This window comes from Lampetra planeri, chromosome 18, assembly GCF_965212315.1.
Source record: "Lampetra planeri chromosome 18, kcLamPlan1.2.h2, whole genome shotgun sequence".
NCBI classification, from domain to species: Eukaryota; Metazoa; Chordata; class Hyperoartia; order Petromyzontiformes; family Petromyzontidae; genus Lampetra; species Lampetra planeri.
In genome coordinates, this window is record NC_136124.1 from 8,057,648 (window position 1) to 8,079,488 (window position 21,841).

The following is a 21,841-nucleotide window of genomic DNA, read 5'->3' on the forward strand; positions in this document are numbered from 1 at the left end:
TTAAATCTGTGTGGAGATTTGAATGTTACCTTCTCATACACTTGCCCTTCCACATGAAGCCACACGCACACTTCTAGCACAGTTCACACATCCGAAGGCGGCAGCAGCACCCTCCTGACAGTCTAAATAAAGATTCGGCGAGGCTTTCCTATGCAGAGTGCCGTCGCCTTGTGCGACGCGGGGGCTGCGTGGGTGCAGTGGTTCTGCCGTACCACGTCCGTGGCCGGGGGAGCCTTGTCCACCAGGCTGAAGGAGATCCTCGAGCGGTGCAGCAGGGAGGCAGGAGGCACTTCGGACGCGGCGAGCGTAGCGCGTAGGCGGCTGCGCAGGATGGAGTGCGGCGTGAAGCCGTCCACCTCTGCGCCGGTGGCCATGGATCTCGCTCGCTGTAACGGCGCAACACACACACAACTCACTTCTGAATGTGATCTCAACAGGACAGCTGAAGACGACGTAGTGTACACACGCTCACAAGCAGAAAGCGGTGGTCTCCTGATTTGAACTTGAAACCTTCCGAATGTGATTCGTGTCCTTGAACCGCTGCACCAACACCAGGTCAGATATTGTTTTTAAAGACAATATAATTTTACCGCAAGAAAACTTGACTCAATAATTTCCTTGATAAACAAAAATTACGCACGCCTCCACGTGTACGCGAACACGTGAGTGGGGTGTCATTATATACATTCCTGTGAGATCAACGCAAGTGGTCAGTCGGCTTGGTGGAGGCATCGCGGCTACCTTGAGGATAGGTGGGGTCTGCAGCAGTTTACGGGCGCTGCTGCTGCTGCTGCTGGTGGCGACGGTGGCCTGCTGGCCGGTGCCCGGGCTGGTGAGCCGACGAGACAACAACCTCCCCAGCCTCATCGCTGAACTCCATCCAACAGCAGGCGACACCAGCTGGGGAGCTGGCGAACGCTCAGGGGTCTTGCGAGATGGCGTCGCCTTGGGGCTCGGCGCCACTATGGTGCGCTGCAATCTATATTTTCCAAATACACAGGAACACAATGTCCAGGAAAAATAAAAAATCAAACAATATCTGTATTGACAGGCATATTGGCAACCGAGGGTAACGCACATCATACAATTGCATAATCCCCGGGCTGTAGCTCGATATAATGTTTAAGCACCTGTACTTTAGCCAAGGTCGGCTTGCACTTTTGAGGATTAAGGTCCTGCTGCTGCAGTAAAAATTGCCGCTCTAAATCACCCGTGTTGACAACGTAAACTCACAATGATTGTCCCCCCCTGCCTAATCAGCAGTCCCAGAACGATCATAAGGATTTAATCCAAACTTTACCACCGGGCTGTCGCAATGCACCTGTGTACACTCACCTGGCCTCCATTGTGCTTTTTCGCTGAATGGGTGTGTCCAGAAACACATCCAGCCCATTGCTCTCCACGCCTCCACCTTCTGTTTCTCTGCAGAAAAGAAGCATATTGTTATTGAACAATGATTCTACATTTCACAGTTTAACCACGAAAATAGCAATGTCATGTATTTAGCCAGCAAAGCTTCACACCGAGGGTCATGGGTTTTGCGTTTTAATGTTGCCTAATTTATTTTTAAGGGAAGTTTTGAGTGTAGGAGGAAAGTGGAGTACCTGGGGAAAACCCATCCTTGTGTGGAGATAACACATAGGTCTTCGAAGACAGGTTTGCAAATACCCACTTGCTGTACTGCCACCTCCTGGACAGCTGGAAGTATGGCTGGTTTTGGATTTCCACAAATTTGCATAATTTCTAAATCTTCATTTCCCAAGTGCCGGCATATCGGAGTGTGCCACTATGTCTGGTTTTACAATATAATATCAAAGGCAATACTAGTTTTCTTAAAATTTCAAACTCTGAATGCTCCATAGAAGCTGTACCAGTTCACAACAGATCAGGGGTAGAGAAACATATTCTTACCGAGGGCAGAATAAGGCTTTCAAATACCTTTCACGGTAAAACACAAACCATTCACTTCTGACAGTGAACGAGCGTGCTAAAATGAGTGCAGCGAAGACACCTGTTATAGTTGTGCGAGTCATTGCGAAGTGGTAGGCCTGGTGTGCGCGGGTCATAGCAAACAATAGCGCCAGGGGGTGGGGGGGGGGTTCCCCGGCCCTGCTGTAGATACACGTGGCATCATCCAGAGAGCGTAGACATGGCCAAGGTGCGAGCTGCAGACGTCCCACCTGGTTGGGGTGCTCCCACCCGCGTCGCCCTCGGCGTCGCCCCCCGTTGTGTGCACCTCCCGCATCTTGCGCAGCAGAGCGCCGAGGAATGTGGCGCGCGACATCACCTGCCCGCCCGCCCGGTGCACCACGGTCGAGAGGGGCTTTGGCACATCCTCTGCAAAAAAAAAAAAAACGATTGTCACGCAAATGATTTATTCTCAAGCACCACTCATTTTACGACGAGCACATCATCAATATATACACCACACCTCCGATTAGCACGGTTGGCTAAGTACAGTGCGAAAGCAGTTCAACATACATGCCAGGGTTTTTCATAGAACTAGTGATAAGTGTCATTAAATAATCATCCCAATTGTGTGCCATCCCAAGTGAGTAATTTTCAGCAATGGGATCTTTGGCCGATACCAGCTACATTGTGTTTTCTTGTGACTCGTCAAAATTAATCTTGCGCGAGCACAACGTGTATAAACATTCGCCCCGCGTGTATAAAAAGTGAAGACAAGCAATGCACTGACCACCACGAGTGCTGTGCTGCAGGAGGTGGTAGGGCCGCGGTCGCTCGGAGAAGGCCAGGCGGCGCGTCACGCGCGGCAGAATCTTGCTGCACTGCTCCAGCATCAGCTGCCGCACGGCCACCCGCTCCCGCACGCGTGGGTCCCGCTCGCCCTACCCCAAGTGAAAAGCAAGGAAGCACGCATTCTATGACACTTGCCAACATTTGTCCTCGAAATATTTAAGTACCGATAATGATACATCCCTAACCGCAAGAGAGGACGTTACGTGGCGCACGACGTGTGACATCGAGAGCGGAGGCAGGGGCATGGCATTGTGATGCGATTGCCTTTGTTGACAACACTTTGATCTATTTGGCGAGTTTTCAATCGGTTAAGTACCCAATAACGGCACAAATTTTTACTAAAGTTACATGTGCAATGGATCATCTTTATGAGAGTTATCGTGACCGCCGTTACAGACCGACAGAGCGAACGCATTAATGTTTGCAACCTGAGTTTGTAAAGCTTAAAAAATTAGATGACGATTGGTGTTGCAGGCAAACAATTTTGAGTCGGTCCACAGACCGTTTTCAACCACCACCGCTTCGTCCCAAGTGAAACTCACGGGCTGAACGCCTGGCATGCCGTGCCCGAGGCGCAGGGCAGCGAGGTAGTTGGCGTGCTCCAGGTGGTGGACCAGGAGCAGCTCCTTGCCCAGCGGGTGCTCGCTGCTGTCCAGAAAATGCTCCAGCACCTCCTGCCAAACGCACAATCCGATCGCTTGGAACGCATTTCTCAAGTTGTGGATTGTAACCGAGGGGGAGTTGTCCCCCGTTATCATTCGAGGTGTTGCAACTCAAGATAACAGTCATCATTAAAATGGAAACACGTTGGTTTAACCGAATGAATAAAATAACTTCAGTCAGAAACACGTATAGACATCTCAATACCACTTTTCCTGCTGCGGTCAGTCACCAAGACAACAGCCCTACCCCCTTCCTTACACCGCTGCTGCTCCGACCAACTCCTGCTGCGGTCAGATGGCAACACAACGTAATGCCCCTCATCTGGACACCCCCCCATGGCTGATCATTATATCTTCAGCCATTATCAATCCACTGCTGCGTGATGGTCTTCTGAAGATGTCGCCGACTCTTGGTCTTGCGATGCAAAAATCCTTCAAGTAACTGCACATGAGCGCATTTCATCACCCTGGTAAATGTCCACATAAGTATGAATCCTCATCTCACTGTCATGCCATCGTCCCTTTATCATCCTTATCAAATACAATACACTAGGCTCAGACTTACAGGAGTGGGTGATCAGAGCAGAACTCCTGGCTTAGAATATCTGAATGTAAACATCTGGACACTGGCTTCAGGGTTTTAGAGGCTCACCTGCTCAGCTGGGGAGAAAGGCAGGCGCAGCACCTGATCCATGAGGCCGCCCTCCAGGCACGTTGAGAAGAAATGCTGCAGCAGCTCGCCGGCTGAATCTCTGTGGACGTGCCTTTGCAGCAAGTTCCATGCCTCCAGCACGCACCTGGGGAATGGCAGCAGCAGCAGCAGCAGTCAAAAACATTCCATGTTTCCATGTGCCCCAGCTGCAGTACCAGAAACATCGTAGATACACATAGATTCAGACATTAGGTACGGTCTTCTTGGTTCTTTCGGTAAAGTCATGTAGAAGGGAAATAATAAAATAATAAAACATAATAAAATACAATTCTCACGATGTTTCGGCCACAACGCAAGCAGCCGTCCTCAGGTGAAGAACAGGTCTGTCGGAGAATTGTATTTTATTATGCTTTCTTTTTATTATTTTATTATTTCCCTTCTACGTGACTTTACCGAAAGAACCAAGAAGATGAATCCCTGCAGTCACGAAAGCTTTAAATCGAAAATTAGGTACGATATTACGACACTACTGCGGCAAGCACGCGGGCGGCCCAAGCGAGCACCTGTTTGCGAGGAGGATGGTGATGTGAAGCAGAACGTCGGTCGTGCCGCTGACGGGGGGCTGCAGCTGATAGAGGTAGCGCAGGGCGAGGGATACCTCGCGCTGGCTCAGCAGCGCATTCAACGCCCGCTCGTGCTGCCACGGCTTGAGGGGGTTCCGGCAGCCCGGGTGGGAGAGGGCGTCCAGCCCAGCCTGGCATGCAACAGCACAAACAATACACGCTTTCTTAAGACAAACAAGGCTAACTAACGTTTCTGATGACATGACTTTTCTGGTATCAGTGCCAACCGTGTTAGTTAAATTTCCTTCAAATTGCAAAGCCAATATAAAATTCACACAATCCACAGTAACTGCATTCGTTTGCAATTAAAGTATGCTTCTATTTTTAAATCACACACAAACTTTTAAGCAATCTATACTAAACTCATGAAACCGTATAAACGATCTTGGACACTGCAGTCAGTGAACCGTAACTTTTTTGGCATCAGCCCATCTGCTGGTGACAGCGCTCTTTGCAACACGTGCTTAAACGTTGTGGAACCATTTTCCTTTAGATTTGGTTATGCATTGTGGTCTAATTTTATATCAAGCCAAAAACAAATATTGTCAAGACATTTTAATCAGAGTAGATATAGTTTACAATTCGTTTAACACGTAGGCTTTCGTGACCAATATTATCCATAAGAGTTTTTTTTTGGCTTCGATCGTGCAAATATAGATGTCGTTAAACCCACAACAGCCAATTAGTAAGGTTTGTCATGTAAAAAAACCACGCCAATCCGCTACTAGTACAGCACACCAGTGATTGGAGAGTTGTAATTATTGGCGAAACATCGTATTCAAATTGTAAATGTTGTGGATTTACTCTCCAGCACACCGGTACGTTGTACTAGTAACGAATTGGCATGTTCTGTTTACATGACAAACCTTAATAATTGGCTGTCGGGTGATGGCGGGTTTAACGACACATTAATATTTACGCGATCTAACCCAAAAAAAAAGACTCTATTATGGATAGTTTACAATTCTAGTAATTTGTTGCATACTACTCCTGGATGAATTTACATGAGTGGAAGAGCAGTGAGAGCTAAAAGTGGTATGAAGGAAGTACAATTAGGTACAACAAAATGCGCAATATAAACACGATTTATTTGTTGTGATATTTAAACAGCCATTGAAACATTGAAAAATGCAACCACTCACAGGAATTAAATGCACAATTGTATTTGGATCAGATTGTGAGCTGAGAAAACATGCCGAATGGCACACAAAAATAAATTCCCAAGCACTACGTGCATTCTACAACCATAATGGTGAATACATACTTCTTGCTCAGAACAATGATTCACTACACCAGCGAATCAATGAAATGCCATGCTTAAGGGTCACGATTAATTCAAGAATAAATTACTCTGACCTCATTTGCATTCTCTGCCTTATACATTCTGTTTCATCCGTATAATCTCAGTTACAATTACACAAAGTTAACAATTATATATTTGCAATTCGCACAAACCAATAAATCCTCATGTGTATGACGCAACGTAATAACGATGCAGACAAGAAATGATTACGTTGCACGATTCAAAGCAAATCACTATTTACGTGACATATGCAATGCATTTATTTTGATCTCGGCAATCGGTATTCGGCAAACGGTTACACGCACGGTCCTCGCACAATGCGGCAACGCAGCCTCACCTGGAAGTCCTTGTGGTCGAGGAGCCAATACGCGTGCACAAGGCGCAAGCGGTCGAGGGGCAGCCCCATGGAGGCCGGGAAGGACTCGAGCGTGGGGCCACTCCGCTCCTGCCCCGAGTGCTGCACGTCCAAGAGCAGGTACGTCACCTAGTCCGCGGCGCAATTGCGTCAAGGTCCTACGCGTGAGCCGTTGCGACGAGTGGCGTCGTGCGACCCAAGGGCCAGGCATTGAGAAAGATGTGAAACCAATCCCCATTCCGCAGCCAAATGAGGCCTGAACCTTCAAAATTACCCACAAATGACATTAATAAATCCTTGTATCACTGCCGCACTAATCAGGTACAAATAATAATGTATAAGGCGTCCTTAAACAATGGACCTGAGAGCCATGAATATATAGGATGAAAATTATTGCAAAGTAATCTGGGAGAGAAAGACTAAAAGACATGGTAGAGAACTAGAGAGAGGCATCTTAAATAGGTGGGGTCTTCAGCCAGGACTTAGAAGTCTCCATCGGCCTTGAATTTGTGACCTCCAAGCGCAGGGAACTCCGGAACCTGAGTGCTGTGCAAACAAAAGCTCGGTAGTCACCAAAGGTTCAAAACCTGGAGCGTGGAACGCCGAGTAGAGCACTATTGGTAGATCTCAGAAATCTGTGATCCCAGTGTACTAGAGTAGAATCATTTCGATTTCGCAACACTCATGTTCTAGTTTTTGCATGCCCAATTACTTGTAAAGGTGAGCCCTAATTATGCGTTGCATTCTGGATAACGTGTGTTTATGTGCCGCCCACCAAATGTAGTCCTATTGAGCTCTAAGGAAACGTTCCTCAACTCCCAAACTTAAGTGACTGGCATGAGTACACAACCACAGTCGGGAACACAGAAGACACAAATATAAGTCTGGCCTGGGAACTTAATGCTAGTCACAGTTATGTTGACTTATACAATGACAATATTTGTGCATTTTTTAAAACCCTTAGAGGAAAATTATTAGTGAACAGCAAGTATAAAAATGGATACAATGGTGTTCTTGGTATGGAAGTCAAAATCTTCCAGCAGGTATATGTCCAGGAGGGCCTGCAACGCAAATGAGAGCAGTGAATGGAATTAAATGCTGCATACATGACACAAAACAATGCCAAGGATATTTTTTTAAGATTAGGTCAACCATTTATATGGAGCACAATAGATGATTCCTACAAAGGTGTATAATATATACACTAGTCGCAGAGAGCTGTGTGGAGACATTAGACCAGGGTTAGGTGGTAACCTACAGCCTGCAGGCCTGATATGGTCCATGAGACTTCATGCCACAATATATTCATTTCTGTCACTCTTTTATACACGGTTGACACGTGCAATTTTATCCAGTAAAATTACCGGATAATGCTCAGGTGTATGTTACCGTGTGGTAGCCCGACAAAAGTATTTGAAAGTCCTATTCAGCTTTCAGTAAGAAAAAGGTTCCCCAACCCTGCTTCAGAACAAAGCGAGGTCGTTTACTACGAGTGCTGGGGACAGGCAGGGTGCGTCAGGTATCATACGTGGAGGGAGCGTGGGGGGTATTGCCCGGTGCCACCCTCGTCCCTTCTCCACAGCCTCTGCAGCTTCTCCCCAATCTCCGCCACGAAGCCATCGATCAGGAGGCAGTCGGCATTCCACCGATCACTGCAGAGCAACACGGCAATGTTACATGCAAGACTTTTCACAATTTGCATCTACATGATTAATGACGAAATTGTGGTCACAATTGGATTCAAACATCTATTAGTTTTGCCTTTGTGGTTCATGCAGAATAAATAATGTCTACAAGGTTGCACATAATCTACAGACCTTCTGTGCACCAACCACACACTAAATATGAATAATTAATTCTTACACACACAATTTAGAGCATGTATTGTGAGCGCTAAAGTAGGTTTTTATCAACGAATCATGATCACTGAAATGCCGTGCTAGCGAGCTACACGAGACAAGCCACAACTCAAGACAAAAAGGCAACTGACAACCCAGTCCTGGGGTCCCTGCTTCACCACGAACCAGCAAAGTGAAGAATGGTTAAACAATCTCCATGCGAAACAGGGGAGGTCCTTATTCAGAAGTCGATTAATAAAGTGGTATATATATTTATTACAAAATAATCTTGTCAAGTACAGCCCGACTATTTCGGCAGGCCAAGGTTGCCAGGTTGTTTCTGACCAAGCACTTTTGGGCAGACAGCAGAGTAAAGTGAGTAGCTTACCCGGCGAGCCGAGCCAGGTGTTGCCTGCGCATGCTGTAGTAGTGTTGCAGGGTCATCCATCGGTATACCACCTTCCTCCCAACCGCATCATCCTCTTCTTCATCTACAGCCAACAACAACACACGATAAAGTTTAGAGCTCAAATAAATGGTCACCAGCGGTGGCTAAACTAATCGTGCATAGTTGGCTGGCAAGGAATCCAGCTATGATAAAGGAGTGTTGATGCCCTTGCGGGCATTTTAAGAATGTACCTGGGGATTCAGGCAGCAGGCCGGCATGGCAGAACCAGAACACCACCTGTGCATATTGCGCCATCAGCCCCACCACCTTCTGCTTGCCAGCAACGTCCTCCACACCTAGTGCCGGAAAAAAATAATGTGGACACAATGTAACAATGAGAGTGAGTGGTGATCAAAGGAAGATGCACTAGCTCTCCCTTCTCTTGTGTAAAGCATTAGCAGCAGTGGATCATGTGCTGCGCTATGAATTCAGCAATTCGAGCGTTGGTGGCAAGATATATATCTGGTCTTGTCCTGGACCTCAGACTTCACCAAACCACTCTGACCAATGTTGTGAAATATGGTCAAAGAATCACTATGACTCTCATAATGTGGGGCAGCTTTTGTCAGTAGTGGAATTAAATGTCTATAGCTCATCTTGTAGATACTGTGTCCCAGGCACTAAGGCAGTGGTTTCAAGCTTCAATAATGAGAATAAATCATGGTATGGCGTGGCGTCGTATCATAGTGTGTTCTAATAAGCTAACTGCATAAATTCTGTATTAATAAGTAAACCTTTGAGATCACTACAATGACAAAGTCATATATTCATGTCACTTTAAAGTCTATTTTCTCATTAATGGAACTTCAAACTCATATTCGACAGCTCAGGACCTCAGCCTAGGTGCATATCTAAAATGAGAGCTATGTATTGTTGAGTTACATCTTTGTTTAATGAGCCTACAGTGGTTTACAGTGCTCATGTATTATAAGGGGTAAATATAAATCCCACATCGCATCAGCAGATTAAATTAGCAGAGAATACAAAAGACTTGTGGAGATGAAAATGAATACCCTGTTATTTACGCACATCAAAGCCATGGCACTTGGCAGTAATGAAGCCAATATTCAACCAAAGCAATCTCTCACAAAAGTGGAAAAAGCACACATCAAAAGCAACCGTGAATTCTGTAAATCTCAATGGCCAAACCAGCCCACTCTCTTGATAAAACAACCCACAATTATATAGGATGGGCTTCACGAATTAAAATTCTGAGGCGTGGCATTAAGCAACTTTACCACATGGCAGGAGGGCTGGTGCCTCTGAGAGGAAGCAGCCGAGCAAGGAGGACAGGCGTAGTAGCACCAGTTGGCAGCCGTGTAGTGCCTGCATGCGCTGGTGGTCCAGTGCGTTGCATGAGCCGTCAAAAAGTGGCAAGCCTGCAGGGTCACAACAAAGACAAACAAAGATCCCCTGTATAGCCATAAGAGACTGTTGGGGCAAGTGCTGTTAGCGAGCACCTGTGAAGGACAGCACGGGGGAGCCTTCGTCTCCCCAGTGGCAATGTTTATACACTGCACCAGGTACTCATTTGAGGCTGAGTCGACCTAGGGGAGGCCCAAGACCGGTTCTGAAAATGGTCACTGGTGTTGGCCGTGAGCGGGAATCGAACCCGGATTGCTGGGTTCATAGCGCAGCGCGCTAACGCACACATACAGACACCCACAAACACGTGTTTACAGTCCCACCAAATTCTATTCTCCGGATTACAAGACACTCCGCTAGATAAGCTGCACGTGATGCCTGTGTCAACTAAGCTACACGACTTTAGTCACAAACACCTCCTGTGTAACCAGGCTCACTCACCCAACCATTGCTTTAAAATACAGACACGATTCTTATAATCCAGAGATTACTGGAGCAATGTTTGCAATTTGTCTACTGAGCTACTGTCCCTGAGGGACCTAGAATGTGCTTTTTAACGATTTTGACCAAAAGCAGGTCAAATGCAATAATTGTTAGAATAATCATAAATGCACAATGATACAAGTAGAACATAACATCAAGGCCTAAAGAGCTGCAGCAACACAATCCAAGGTCCACACGTCTCACTCAAGACAAAAAGGCAACTGACAACCCAGTCCTGGGGTCCTTGCTTCACCACAAACCAGCAAAGTGAAGAATGGTCAAACAATCTCCATGCGGAACTTAGAGGCTAGCTACGTATATCATATTTTAAAACGCCAACAGGTGAGCGCATTTTAAGATTTAGAATGCAAAATAACATTGGCCTCGCCTGAACCGGCATATATTTCACGTGCAATTTCAGAGTCCGAGCGCTGGCATATTGAATATCAAAAAGATTTACGCTTACATAATTGATCCAGTTTTTCCTTGGTTGACACCACTTTGTTCCAAGTCCAATCCAACAGGAACCGAAGGTTGCTCGTGGACTCAACTTGACCTGAAACAAAGACAAGGCACAGGTGCGAATGGAGTCACGTTACACGCCGCTATTAAACACACCCGGGCACACGACACCAGAGGGGCATCTCCTACTTTCTTTAGAACCAAACATCAATGGATTAGTTGACAATTATAGCCAGCCAAGTAAGCTGTCTAACAAAACAAGACGTTCATCAAACACGTTTAACTTCGACGATATTCTAAGTACATAAATAGATGTAAAGGTGGAGTGGTGGAGTGGTTAGTGTACTGCGCTATGAACCCAGAGGCCAAAGTTGTATTCCCAGCCATGGCTAACATCAGTGATATGTGACATCTGAACCGGCCCTGGGTACCTACTCCACCAACCTGCACTGACTAACGTGGAAAAGTATCGTCAAATAACCACCCATGACTGACACAGCATCGGCCGGCATTCATCCAACAGTGGGCTGATACAGGCAGAACCATTTGTATGATTAGTGATGTAATCGTCATGTTTATGAATGACAATAGCTACCTTGCTTACAATGGAAAAATACAATTTGGGACATTGTAAGTTGTTTAAGCAACTCTCACAGCGATAATAAAAACTGAGTGGGCTTTTAAAATGACAATTGCATGCATGTTAATCCTCACCATCGCACAAGAGTGTGTTCTAAAACTATGGACTGGAAAGACAACCATTGAAACAGTTATTCGGCGCAGCTTTTAGAGCAGTAGTTTGCAACACAATTTAAAACACCAACCTGCGGATGCCCAGGCACGTATGGAGCTTGTTATCATTCCCAGAATTCCTTTCTTCAGTGCCACAGAAAGAACAGCCTCCATTTTCTCCTCCTGGAAAATATCACACATCATGGGCAACATTCCACAGCATTCTGGGGTATCCGCTACAAGAACCAACCGCAATGATGGCTACAATGCCATAACAGTCATTGAATGACGTAGAAGAGTGGGGCTCAGGGGGCTAATACCACGCAAGAGAATTCGGCCGGAAAAACTTAGATATGGGGTTCGAATACTGACGGCAAGTCATGACAAAACCAGGTTCTCATGTGTACCAAGTTAATGGTCTTGGCCCAGTCACCAATAGTTGTACATATATGTAACTTCTTTCGCACCCTACACACCCAACCATGCTAATTGGAGGTGCGGGAGTACTAATCGGAAGTGCGGGATTGCGAATCGGATTTGGGAGGTATGGCAATGTAAAGTTCTGCAGTCGCATGGGTCTGAGTAGTGGGTGCATGCACGTGAAATGCACTCATGATACAGACAACTTGGTCTACATCATTGAAGAAAACGCGCCTGAGAAACAGACCATCGGCACGTGGAGCCACGAGGTGAGAGATGGTTTAATGCAAACAGCTCCCACGTTGTTCTTTGCACCGAGGCCCATGCCAACCATGCTAGGTTACTGCGCGTACCCATGAAAGGTTGTTGGCTGTGGTGTTGGCGAGCCGCGAGGGCAGAAGCCCGGCTACTCGGCACCGGCTGTAGCTCTCCTGCAGCCCCTCGGCTGTCAGCAGCAACGCACGGCTCAGATGACTCAGGGTCTGTACACAGGAATGGGAGAAAACAGCACCCACTTAAATATTTACCCAAATCCAGTTATTTAGTCGACTAGACTGATGCGTGTAGCCTTGATCCAGCAGTCGATAGATCAGGGGTGCACAAGCATGGTCTTTGAGGGCTGTAGTGTCTTCTGGATCTTGAGCCAACTGATTTTTCTTTATTACTCAATTGAACTCTTCATTGAACGAATTGCTTATTTAGACACATTATTGTTTTCAGCAGTTGTATATTTCAAGTTATCTACAAAACCGGAATGAGAGACAATGGGTGATAATCATGTAATGATTCATCAACTAAAATCGTATCTCCTTTTAAAATACATTAATAGTATGCTCATGAAAACATTCCATATTGTTTATACAGGTTATATTAAAATTGTACTTGTAAGCCAATGAAATCAATAAGATGGAGCAAGAGAGATATTTTAAAATAATATACAGCTTTGCATGCAATGGCAATCCCATACCGTGTAAACCGAGAGAACTGGAGTGGGGGGATGGGTGGCTGGAAGGCAAGGGAGAAACAGTATATTGTGATATCCCTAATGGCTGTTGATGATGATGAATGTTGAGTGGCTTTTTCAATTAAATTGTAAAACACACCTCTGTTTGAAGTCCTGGGCATGTTACGTTCACGACTCCATTGTTCATCAAGCAAGTGACATCTGCATAATCGAATAACAAGTGACAGTACATTAATATAATCGTTTGCATGTTTAACATTTTAAGCAGGTTCCACACGTTTTATAAGATATACGCATGGCATCTAGCATTTTAAATGGCTGCTATTTAATGGAATGTTATTTGTCTATTTAATCAATATATCATTTCAGCACTCAAATGCTTTCCTGTTATTTCCAAGTCAATTATTCACCAATTAGTAAACATTCCGCAGGCCACCACATTGCATATAATCCACACAACTAAAGGATATAGTAGTTGGTTTTTACCCTTTAAACTGGTACAAAACTGACACCTTTATACAAGGCATCATGTTTGCAATAACCACAACACAAGCAGTCAAAATGCAAACAAAAAGAAACAACTCTGATAATGGTAATGATATGCACTGTCCTTGAAGTTGATTGGTCCACACCCGAGACAGCTTTCCTTAGAGCCTAGTCTCCATTGGTGTTGGACCAGATGACGCCAAAAGGTGTATAAAGGTGTCAGTTTTGTACCAGTTTAAAGGGTAAAAAACAACTACTATATTTTGCCACTGGTAAAGGAGGTCTCATAAACTAAAGGATAGTCGCATGTACCAAAGGTGTAGGAGGTGGAGGAGTAGAATTGCTCTGGGGGCGGGTGGATGGTGGGCACGCCCTGGCTGAAGCTGCGCTCCAGAGCCAGCATATGCAGCACATACGCAGAGGGCCCAGCGACGTCGCGCAGAGCCTCCAGCGACCACAGCGAGAAGTAGTTGCAGCCCTGCATGGAGTCCTCCAGCCTGCGGTGGGCATTGCCGCCAAGACGGAACGCACGGATGGGTAATGTGCAGAAGACACCACGTACATTCAAAGTCGTCAATCATTGCCCACTTAGTTAAAACAATGTTTTATATTATTACATACAGATCACCATGATGATTGTTATCTACAATGAGATGATACAAGCTCTCAAAAATCAAGATCTTAATAAAAGATATAGAAATGATCAAAACCATTATGAAGATGGAACAGCTACATTGACATGTAAAAAGTAATAATCTAGAAATTAGTAGAGAAATCAACCCTTTGATTGTATTTGGGGCATTTAAAATATTTATTCCCAATCGTCTACAATTAATCTATAGGATACAACCTTTGTAAAACACCAAAACTCGTAGTCGTATGCTGCATCTTGCAGAAGCACAGTGTATGACTTGGTAGTACGCATGCATGTTGAAATGAGACCAAATAATGGGATTGTTGTTCAAATTGTCATTGTTTTACCTGATGGAGTTGGGCATCTGGGCGTGATACCAGCGGTTTATGTCGAAGATGCCCAGATAAACAAGAGGCTGTGTGGCCCTGAAGGAATGTGCCTCCCACACAAACACCGCCACGCTTATGTCAGGGGAGAAGGCTCCTGTGTGTACAGAGGTGTATGCATACGTCATTAGTGTCTTGACTCACCACTTATTCCAGGACTGTGGAGATGTTGATGAACTCTAAACTAGATTTGAGCAAAAACCATCAAAGCTACATTTCATAAATGTACTTTAGGGGTATAACATATACATTGTTCTTATAGAAAAGGACCACTTCAAATAATTTCACAATTCACAACCTGCAATGAGTAAAGAAAATGCCGCTATCACGACAATTATTGGATTACAATGTAAAAAAACAATGGATTGTTTTAAACATCGTTATTAGCAGGCACGTACTGATTCATGCATTGACACAAGCACTGAATTGTGTATACATATCAATCAGTTGATAAAGAAAAAAATTATAAATATGCCAATGAATTCATCAGACGATACTAAAAAGACAAAAAATTGTGTTTGAATTGTCATGCCAAACCGTAACAATGTATCAACTCAGATCAAAAGAGGGCCTGAGGGGAATTGCAACATGACTATCAACCAACAGCACACCCGTTAACTACACAAAACACAGAAGTAAAAACCACTTATACGAAGACAGAACCACATCCGTATGGTTAGTGTTCGACGTGCCTTCATCGAGAATTGTGTCTTCTCTGTGCCGGTAGCGCTCAACCACCTGGCACCCCAGCAGGGTGCTACCAGCAGGGGAGCCCTGGGCAGGGTATAGTTGGTCAGTCAGCTCCTGACTGTAGCACTCCTCACAGTACTTGAGGCCCTGTGCACACCAATAACGCAGCACATGCCGCAAGCTTTAGGGTCAGCCTCTGGATCGGATGAGAAGTGCAACTTGAATGCCGTTGCATCCGAATAGCACGACTACTCTCACCAGGGTGGCCTCACCTGATAGATGACCTTGCCGCCAAGAACGCATTTACGAGATTGAAAGAGCATCTGGAAGAGATGCAAGCTCACCACCTCCCCATCCCTGTAAAATTGGAAGAATAAATTTGAGTTTGCACACACGCATTTTGTAATTTGCGCAAAGTACCGGTGCTGAGACCAATCCTATGTTAGAGTACAAATGCTACGCAACTACTTACACGTCGGGCAGAGACTGTGCCGCCCAGAGGTAGCAGCAGTTGCGTGGATCATTCTCTGGCTCCTGGAATGCAAAGGCACTCACAGGGATTGTACCTCCATCCACCTGAGTGTGATACCTGCTTAACAAAGAAGAAAGCAAGGAGCTAAGTCAACTGCCCATTAAATGAGCACACACCTTGTTTCATACGACAAAGCGCATATAGCTAAAAAAGCTAATGCAAGCATTCATTCAATACTCACACTCTTTTGAGCGTGGCGAGGTTCCAGATTTGCATGTTTCCATCGGAGAAGCCAGCTACCAGCTGATTGGTGCGCTGCACGTACAGGAGGGCTGAGCCAACGCGAGCCTCCCCCCTCGCTGCCGAGGCAGCTGGGCCGCACAGCTGCAAGCCAATGTGCCGCCCCTCTCTGCCAGCGGACTCACGTTTCCCTGGCAACCCCGTTGCTGATACGTAAACTGCTTCGAGGCCTGCAGAGACACACAAAAAAACCACAGGTGTTCAAGGGAAAAACTTCACCTGTTCTCAGATAAACTATTCACAAATTCAGCTGCTCGCAATTTTTAAAAAATGTTCAGTGGTATTTGTGTATCATTGAAAGAATAATACATTTTGAACTGCTGCATTTACAAAAAAAAGATAATCTTATTACCAGTAAAAATCACCCCCCAACATTATTCTTTGCTACCTAGCACAGTGCACCCTTACATTTAAATTATCTTCTCCATTCATTCACAGATGAAGTTCTTACATTCTGCATGTGTCCGATGATTGATACACATCCATGTCATAAAGAATGATTAAAATTTAGAGATCGTGCACATGCATTCCACATGATGCAGAACACGTTTTAAATGGAACACAAGTGACATTGTGCATGTATGTGCCACTCGGTGTCAATTCAAAGCAAGATAGATTGCTTGTGTTTGTATTCTCCATGACAAGTGCCAATTTAAATTAATATAGACATGCTGTGTTTGTGTAAGCATGCATCTCATCTTCTTGGTTCTTTCGGTAAAGTCACGTAGAATAAAATAATAAAAATAAAACATAATAAAATAAATTTTATTATGTTTTATTTTTATTATTACTTCCCTTCTACGTGACTTTACCGAAAGAACCAAGAAGATGAATCCCTGCAGTCACGAAAGCTTTAAATCATGCATCTCATGTAACAGAGAGTGCAACGACTCGATTTGTAATTGAACGAAGATTGGCAAAGGAAGGTGGCATGTTGTGGGTCCTGAAAACTGCAGCATGGGAAACCTTGCCGTAAGAAAATGGAGACAAGCCAACATTGTCCTCTTACCCATTGGGTCGCCCTCACTGCTGCCATCGGACATGTCGTCCAGGCACAAGTCGAGCAGGAGCACGTGCCCCGTGTAGGTAGCCACGGCCACGATCCCGAACAGCCATCGCAGGTCTTGGTGCAGGTGCTGCGTGGAGGCATCGGCACCGCCGCTACTGCTCACCACCTCCAAGGCTTTCACCTACAGGTGTCGTTTGAGCCAAGGACAGAGATGTAGAACCACAACTATCAACTCCTGAAATTATGGTTGAATCTATGGATTATCGCTTCACTTTATTATTCACATACAAATGAGCAGTTCGTGGAAAAATCTTCCACACACGAGGCTAAAAATGTGTATTAAGCGCAGGCTTTAATGGCACCAAAGATGACGTCATCAGCATCATTCTTCATCACTTGCAAAGGAAAGATATTCGATGCATGTAAAGATATACAAGGTACACAAAAGCAGAAATCTCACCCTGCCAGGAACTTCGATGGCACGAGTCACGCGCGATGTTCCCAGGTCGTACAGACACACGATGCCTGAGCAGTCGCTCTCCTCACCACCAATGCCTGCCACCCCCTCGTGCCTTTGTGCATTCTCTAGCCCCACAAGCAAGTAGCGCCCGCCAGCCCATGTCAGCCCTTTTACGGTCGACACGGCTAGCTCCCCGCTGGGCCCCGAGAAGCAGTACGCTGACAGCCGCTGACCGGAGCGCGGGCTCAACACCTCCAGCACGGCACCGCGAGCCAGCCAGCTCACGCCCACATCTGATGCAGAAAATAAACATGGCCATTCAAGTCAATTCCTGCCGGAAGTTACAGGGTGCAAGCCAGGACATGCGTGTAACTTCCTCACAGGCTGAGCCACTGTGGTGGTGCTTGCCAGTAATCCAGCACCTTGGAGGTAAGCGTTGCTGGACCATGCAGATCTGAGAATGGCATACCCATTGAGTTGTGAGGTGGCCAGGTGATGGCAGTACAGCAAGTGGATGGTTGAAACTCATCTGCGTGGACTTTGAGTGTTAGCCCCAATTATGTGTGTTTTCTTTGTAGGTACTGTAAGTTCTCTCCCACATGTAAAACACTCCTTGAAAGGGAACTGGCCAAACATCCTGATGTAGGTTTCTCCTGAAAATTAGCCTTCAGACCACGTGAGGGTTTTAAGGGTATTTTATATTATGGCTTATTTACAAATTATTACTAAATCAACATCAATTACTGATTTTGCATATCCTATACGTGTGTTAAAGTCCAAAGATCACAAAATCCATTTTTATACAATTGTGCAAGTAAATATCAACACGGGTACACGCATGTCAAATATCTGTATTCCACAACTACCGTAATCCACATTTGCAAGTAGGTGGAATCCTACCTAAGAAAGTTTGCTCTGCAGTAAGGAGGCAGCTGAATGTGATGTGCAAGGGCTACTATGCGCGTGGGTACCTTTTGCAAACTGTCCCAGCAGAGGGGCTCCATGCGTGCTCTCGTCAGTGCCCAGAGCGAGCCGGGTGCCCGCACTCAGCTGCAGCAGCCCGCTGCTGGTACGCGCCCGCAGCTCTCTCATGCCACCTGCAGGCCGCCCAGACGCCTTGGCTCTAGCACTAATCTGGCCTTATTGCTGCAACAGACCAAAACTTTGTTGGGATTAGTCACACAAGAGATTGTTCACGGTATCAAACATAGCACCTGCTTTACCACTTCACTTGTTTCTAATGGCTCTGCGAAGTCTCCATCCCAATGTCATGTCAATAATAAGGGTTGTCTGACCATATTTCAACACACTGTCCAGTGAGGATTGGTGAAAGGGGCACTGTACCTATAACAAAATTTGTGGCTGGGAATGTTGCACAGTGCTCCTTTAAACAGTCACTACTTCACGCGTTGAGTAAATTTATAGGGATGACTTAAGCAGCCTGTGGCCAAACCTGTCTTACTAAGCACAACAGCAAGCTCTTCCCTCCAGAACACAAGGCACATTTAACACAGAACTCATTCCACTGCAATGCTCTCCAGGCTCGATTCTCAACACAAACATCCACAGTACATTTGGTCATCATACAATGCACGAATCAGTGATGAAGACTAAATCTGTAGCCACGAGCAGTACTGTACACAATAAACACGGGGAGGTGGGAGTCTTAAGCCCAGCTTTGCCATTTAGTAAGTGCACGCTCACAACTTAAGATGCAGTCCAACACTGGTGGGACTGTGGGTTCATACACAACAATGCTAAATTGCCTAAGACGAGACATCTCAGCAGGGTCTAAAATACACCTATCAAATGTCTGTCTCACCACAAGAAAATACACACTTTAGTCGTCCAGCCTGCACACCTACTAGACCTTCTTCCTCCAGAATTTGGTACAGCAGATACACCATGAACCTGACTAGCCCTTCTGGTTCAGCAGCAGACTGGTAAGCGTATTTAACAAATACTGTTACAGACAAGAAAACAATGCTGAAACCAATCGAGACCCGTTATGCGAGAAAACTGTCACATTGCACAAGTAAAGTGGATGCGGTACTCCGTGTGGGTTACGGCCAGGCCACGTGGTTTGCCGTAAGCCGGGTTTCTTTTAACTCAAATAAACTGGGCAGATTCGGCGTTTCAAATGAAAGGTAATCATTTCCGTTTGCGTCAACCCCAAATCAACCACTACATATAGTACCGCTGATTATAATAAAGATACCTGATATTCTGTGTGGTCTTTCGGTAACGTCACGGAGATAAATTTGAAGCTTTCGTGACTTCAGGAATCCACTCTTTGGTTCTTTCGGTAAAGTCATTTTTATTTTATTTCTACCTACGTGACTTTACCGAAAGAACCAAAGAGTATCACCGAGATAGGTTCAAAGAAAATAAAATAACAAAATATAATTTTCTTTGAACCTATCTCCGTGACTTTACCAAAAGACCCAAAGAATATGAATTCCTGCAGGTACGAAAGCTTTAAGTCAATAGATACCTGACTTTAGGAATATTTGCAGTTATGCAAGGTTCACTGCTATTAACCGCAGTGGAAAAATCATAGTAATGAATCAACTCATGAAAAGATCCACGTGTTGATAGCGGAAAGAACATCGACTTGCCATATCGATGGAGACACCGGTACGTTACGTAAAATAACGGGACACAAAGAAAAACTTTTATTTACAAACGGCACACATCGTTGATATACTTAAGCGTCTCCCATGCTCGACTTGTGCAAACTCCACATGTTTACGACCTTGTCGAAGGAGTCTATCCATAGGCCAACCATACTCTTTGGTTCTTTCTGACTGCAGTTAAGGATTTATGTTATCGACCCCAGAAGAACGATGATGGGTCGAATTTCCCCAAACTGGTGCTCTAATTTTCGATTTAAAGCTTTCGTGACTGCAGGGATTCATCTTCTTGGTTCTTTCGGTAAAGTCACGTAGAAGGGAAGTAATAAAATAATAAAAATAAAACATAATAAAACAATTCTCACTTGTGAGAATTGTTTTATTATGTTTTAAGATGGTGCTCTAACCCCATGGCGCTCCGGAAGAAGTGATGCCCGGCCAGACTCGTTGCAATTAGAACAAGTATGCACCAATGCGATTATACATGATTCATCATTTGCAGACACCCCCCATTCAACATTTTGTGGAAAAAAAACTTGCAAACATTTTAATTCGAAACAAGCCTCCAAATATAAAAATGATCTATTCTTAACACAATATTTACAAGGCATGGCTATATTGCTTTCACAGAATTCAATCGCCCGTTGACAATCATCTGTGGGCCTGTACATTGATCGCCCTGCAATCGAAATGGAATTTAAATAGTCAAGGAGTTGGAGCCATTGAAGCCTAAGAATCGCACGTCCCAAGCCTTACTTAGGCCTCTCTCGCAGAAACCACCGCCTCGCGTCACCGCGGGGGTCGCAGAGGCGTCTGCCGACGGCGACCGCGTCCCTCCGACAAGAACCACCTTCGTCAACGCACACCCAAGTTCAACTTTAAGCCCTGTCCGGAGCTCGAAGCCCGAGCCCAAGGCCCGCCCGGCCTAGACGAGCGAGGCAAGAGGCACGGGGCGTGCGGGGAAGAGACTCTCCACACGCCGTCTGCTGCTCACCAAGCGAAGGGACAAGAGACGCGTCTCCACGAACGCGGGCGGGGAGCAGCTTGAGCTTGTGCTAGGGCCGCACTCCCAGCTCACGGAGTCGCCTCCTCCTCCTCCTGCTGCTGATGCTGCTGCTGTTGCTCACCAGCTCCCGCTATTGCACATCCCGCGCTTCGCACTCGCCGCCATTTCCACTCAAACGGACGTGGGGGGGGGGTGGAGGCGGGGATTGGTGGCGACGTCAAACGGCCACGGGGTGACGTCACATCGCAAGAGTTGACGGTCCTTGACGAAGAATGATGTCATGTAGCAGATTGAGATTTCAAACGCGCGGCAAGGTGGTGGAGCTCAGTATTGGAGAGACGTCACGTAACTGGTGAATGATGTCATGCGCCAGATTGAGTTTTCAAACGCGCGGCAAGGTGGTGGTAATTTTACTGGAGCAGTTACACCTGATGACGGAGGATTGTGTTGCTTCCGAAACGTCGTGATTTAATTTAGTTATGTTCATTTATTTAAATTTTATTTTTATTATTTTTTTACCTATGTGACTTTACCGAAAAAACCTAAGAGTAAGGTGGTGGAGTTCAGTACTGTAGTGACGTCACGCAACTGGTGAATGATGTCATGTACCAGATTGAGTTTTCAAATGCGCGGCGAGTGAAGGTGAAGCTTAGTCGTGACGTCACGCAACTGGTGAATGATGGCACGTACCAGATTGA

General features: G+C 45.6%; 1 protein-coding gene across 3 annotated transcripts in view; it reads right to left on the minus strand.

The window, feature by feature from the left end:
- LOC144723597 (protein ELYS-like) overlaps window positions 1-21,333 on the minus strand; it is a 28,663-nt gene extending 7,330 nt beyond the window's left edge. Inside the window, exons 1-28 of one of the 3 annotated variants that reach the window (XM_078602459.1) lie at window positions 21,132-21,333; window positions 18,476-18,650; window positions 17,505-17,797; window positions 17,045-17,225; window positions 15,977-16,205; window positions 15,736-15,852; window positions 15,536-15,620; window positions 15,266-15,410; window positions 14,535-14,670; window positions 13,866-14,050; window positions 13,207-13,268; window positions 12,457-12,585; window positions 11,776-11,866; window positions 10,956-11,045; window positions 9,880-10,020; window positions 8,833-8,937; window positions 8,582-8,684; window positions 7,884-8,007; window positions 7,360-7,416; window positions 6,338-6,484; window positions 4,638-4,828; window positions 4,075-4,219; window positions 3,303-3,434; window positions 2,699-2,849; window positions 2,181-2,337; window positions 1,336-1,422; window positions 742-979; window positions 213-386 (exon numbers count right to left, since the gene is read on the minus strand). In XM_078602459.1, coding sequence (XP_078458585.1) covers window positions 213-386; window positions 742-979; window positions 1,336-1,422; window positions 2,181-2,337; window positions 2,699-2,849; window positions 3,303-3,434; window positions 4,075-4,219; window positions 4,638-4,828; window positions 6,338-6,484; window positions 7,360-7,416; window positions 7,884-8,007; window positions 8,582-8,684; window positions 8,833-8,937; window positions 9,880-10,020; window positions 10,956-11,045; window positions 11,776-11,866; window positions 12,457-12,585; window positions 13,207-13,268; window positions 13,866-14,050; window positions 14,535-14,670; window positions 15,266-15,410; window positions 15,536-15,620; window positions 15,736-15,852; window positions 15,977-16,205; window positions 17,045-17,225; window positions 17,505-17,797; window positions 18,476-18,596 — 3,816 coding nt within the window. In that variant the 5' untranslated portion in view covers window positions 18,597-18,650; window positions 21,132-21,333. The other 2 variants (XM_078602457.1, XM_078602458.1) reach the window with 2 other exon arrangements.
- Window positions 21,334-21,841: the final 508 nt, after the last annotated feature.